The sequence below is a fragment of the Palaemon carinicauda genome, chromosome 30 (genome assembly GCF_036898095.1).
Source record: "Palaemon carinicauda isolate YSFRI2023 chromosome 30, ASM3689809v2, whole genome shotgun sequence".
In the NCBI taxonomy this organism is placed as follows: Eukaryota; Metazoa; Arthropoda; class Malacostraca; order Decapoda; family Palaemonidae; genus Palaemon; species Palaemon carinicauda.
In genome coordinates, this window is record NC_090754.1 from 12343535 (window position 1) to 12346971 (window position 3437).

The 3437-nt window shown below is 37.3% G+C and overlaps 1 protein-coding gene across 1 annotated transcript; it reads right to left on the bottom strand.

Annotated features, from left to right (window-relative positions):
* Positions 1–1278: 1278 nt before the first annotated feature.
* Positions 1279–3152, bottom strand: LOC137623673 (piggyBac transposable element-derived protein 4-like). The gene is made up of 3 exons (XM_068354500.1): positions 2251–3152; positions 1725–1786; positions 1279–1387 (listed from the first exon to the last, which is right to left on the bottom strand). The coding sequence occupies exons 1-2, from the start codon at positions 3142–3144 to the stop codon at positions 1766–1768; spliced, it is 915 nt and encodes a 304-aa protein (XP_068210601.1). The 5' UTR covers positions 3145–3152; the 3' UTR covers positions 1279–1387; positions 1725–1765.
* Positions 3153–3437: the final 285 nt, after the last annotated feature.

Here is a 3437-nt window from a genome sequence, read left to right on the forward strand (position 1 = left end):
TCCTGGAGGGGTATACCTGAGAGCTCTGGAGCATACAGGTAGTGAGGAAACTATAGTCCATCGAATTCCAGGGAAGTTTGTTTGGTGTTCACGAGAAGGACTCAAGAAGACTCAGAGTCATTCTGAACTTGTCGCCACTCAATAAATTAAAATAAAACAGCAAGTTCTGAATGTTAATCCTTATGAACATAAGGATCCTGTTTCAAAACGGGGTGTTCGTAGTCTTGTCAGACCTGAAAGTTGTCTATTGACAACTTCCAGTCAATCACCCCCTCCCCTCCTATCTAGGTTTCAAGTTACAGAGGGTAATGTATATCCTAAAAAAGATACTTGTCAGACTAGACACAGTCCTAAATATCTTCACAGGATTGACAGACACAGTCACTCAAAAACCAAGCCTAGAAAAGGTTCAGGCAACAATGTACCTGAACGAGAGGCTGGGGTGGGCAGCACCCAAAGTGGCTGGTCTATGAACATCCAAGGAAATGATCCGGTTCCCGAAACATTGTGGATGCGAGATAAGTTTCAAGAAGTCTCGATTCTCTCCAGCTCAAAGGTTTCAATGGCTAAAAAACCATTGAAGCCTGTGGTCACACCAACTATCCTTTCCCTTAGGAATGTAAAAGGAGATTGCAAGGTCGGTCAAGAGACTCTGGTAATCAGTCAGATATACAAGATGCTAACAAGCAGAAGCTCTGAACTCTCTCCAATTCGCAATAGAGACAGACCCAGTGCTAAGAGCAATGCTGAAAGATGCGTTAAGAGTCTGGAGAAGATGCGCATCAAACGCTCGAAGAGATCTAAAAAGACCGGCATCGGTTTTTCTTTAATCGCTTCCCTAACAAAGGTCAAAGACCGAAAGTCCAAAGACCAGGTTGGTCCTGTCATGAGTGGGGAAACTCTCTCCACACAGATCAGACTTCCTACGGCTGATCTGGGACACTGAAGCGGTAATGAGACGTTGCAATCACCAATGCTAGAGAACGTCTCATACAGTCCAGGTGACGTTATCCATCCCTTCCTTAACCCTGGATAGGTACGCTCCTCGGACACCCCTTTAAGGGTATACTCGGACGCGAACGACCCCGATGCCAAAAAAAATTCTTGAAAAATCAGTTTTTGCAGTAACCTCTCTTTTTCTTTTGCCAAAAAAAACTTCAATGAATGCTTAAAACTACTGTAAAGATAAAAACTACTCATCTGCATAAAAACTATTTATTATAAATATTTTAAAAAAATAAGTAGAAAAAAAAATGACCTTACATAAAAATTCATAAAAAAATAATTTTTCTCCTATTTACAAAAATAATTTTAGGGATTGAATCTTGAATGTCTAGGACACATCTTGCTATATTTTGGATGAAATCGGACCCATAGAGGTGAAGATCTGAAATGAGAAAAAAAGGGTAACTTTTTTTGGCCAAAAAAATGTGTCCAAATTTCATGAATTTTTTTAGGTACCCAAATGAAATCCGAATTGGCTAATTTTTTTATGGAATAAACACATGTTATCCTGGAATAAAAATATGTAAAAAAAATCTTCATTATTTTGTAAATTACATTTATATCAGGGGCCATATCTAAAGGTCATTTTTTGAGTACTTAGAAATTTCGTAAAAAAATACCTATATATAATATATGATATGATTTTATGCAGGTAAAAATATACCAAAATATCACAAATTTTATCGGGAACAAGAATATATATAGATATGGCAACTTACGCTTCGGATATGTCCACAAAATGGCCGCCAACCACACTGACTCAGACTCCCTGTTCTGCCTCCTGAAATGTAGGAAGGGTATGTCAATTTCAAGGTGTTATTTACTAATCAAATTATTCTTGGATATACATAAAAATGTATGGTGGGTTGCTGGATGAATGTCGATTATTTTACGAATATAAAATTAGAATGCTGACCCCAAAAAAAATTTTGAAGGGAAATAAAATCGAAAAAAAAGAAAATTGTAAATCAATAATAATATTCTCGGTAATAAAATCTGATGAGGGTGTTATTTACTAATCTAATTATTCTTGGATATACATAAAAATTGTATGGTGGGTTGCTGGATGAATGTCGATTATTTTACGAATATAAAATTAGAATGCTGACCCCAAAAAAAAAATTTGAAGGGAAATAAAATCGAAAAAAAAAGAAAATTGTAAATCAATAATAATATTTTCGGTAATAAAATTTGATGATATTCAATCAAAAAAGAAGTAAACAAAATTTTCATGTTGTAACTTACAAATAACGCTGCGTTACAGTTTGGACAGATGCTACAGTTTGGACAGAGGACACTCTGGTGGTCCAGACAAACAGGACTCTTGCACAGGAGACAGGCAGTGTTTGTCTTGCGGTCGTCCCTAGGCGGGCAGCTGTGACAGCGAATCCTTTTAGGGAGTTTTCTGTGGCCAACGGGAATTCGACGTCTTGGTGGGACCTGCTCAGGTATCTTGAAAGTATCCACCATGATTTGACGGAGTCCTTTCGACAAACTGTGTGACGTTAGATACCGATGTATTGCCTGGGGAGCACACAACTCGTAGGCGATATCTCTGAGGAACGTTCGCTTTGGCACTGGCTTGGTGAAAGGCATGGACGTATAGAGAATATAAGAATTGACCATTATTATATTCAATATCCCGTAAAAGAGAGTCTGAGGCCAGCGTCGTGACTTACGAATACAACTAGATGTAGAACACATCTGGTCGAATGTGTCTACACCTCCCTTGGTCGCATTATAAAACATCTGAATGTCGGTCTTCCTTTTTTCGACTTCAGACGGATCATGATGCAGGGAACTCAACAGCATCACCTTCTTAGTCCTACTAATTTGCTGACACTGTAGAGTTAGATTGTGTTCGTAATTGAACACTGCCACTGACTCCTTTGGGGGAAGCACCTTCTCCGTAAGTTCCTTAGGAATATAAGGCTTTTGGCGAATGGTGCCACACAAATACATGTCCTTATCCAAGAGTGACAAAGCAAGCGGTAGCGTCGTGAAAAAGTTATCCGTCGTCACTGTGCGGCCACTTCTCTGAAAAGGTGCCACAAGATCAGACGTAAAAACTTCTCCAAGCGTCGATCCTCTAGGTATCTGGACAGTGTCCTTCCCCAAGTACGCAATCGCATTACACATGTAATGCGTATCGGCATCACACGCCAATACTATCTTGATACCATATCTAGAAGAAGGGAAATGGAATTAGTAACTAATAAAGGTAAAAAGATAAAAAAAAAATTAAAAAAATACACAATATACAATTATATTACTAATCAATATAGTAATAATAATAATAAAATAATAATAATAATAAATATATAAGAAAAACATTTACAAATACGAAAGATAAATTATCAGTTATATAAATGAACAAGTTATACATAGATAGAGATAGAATAGATGATATATTATGATTTAGATATATAAAT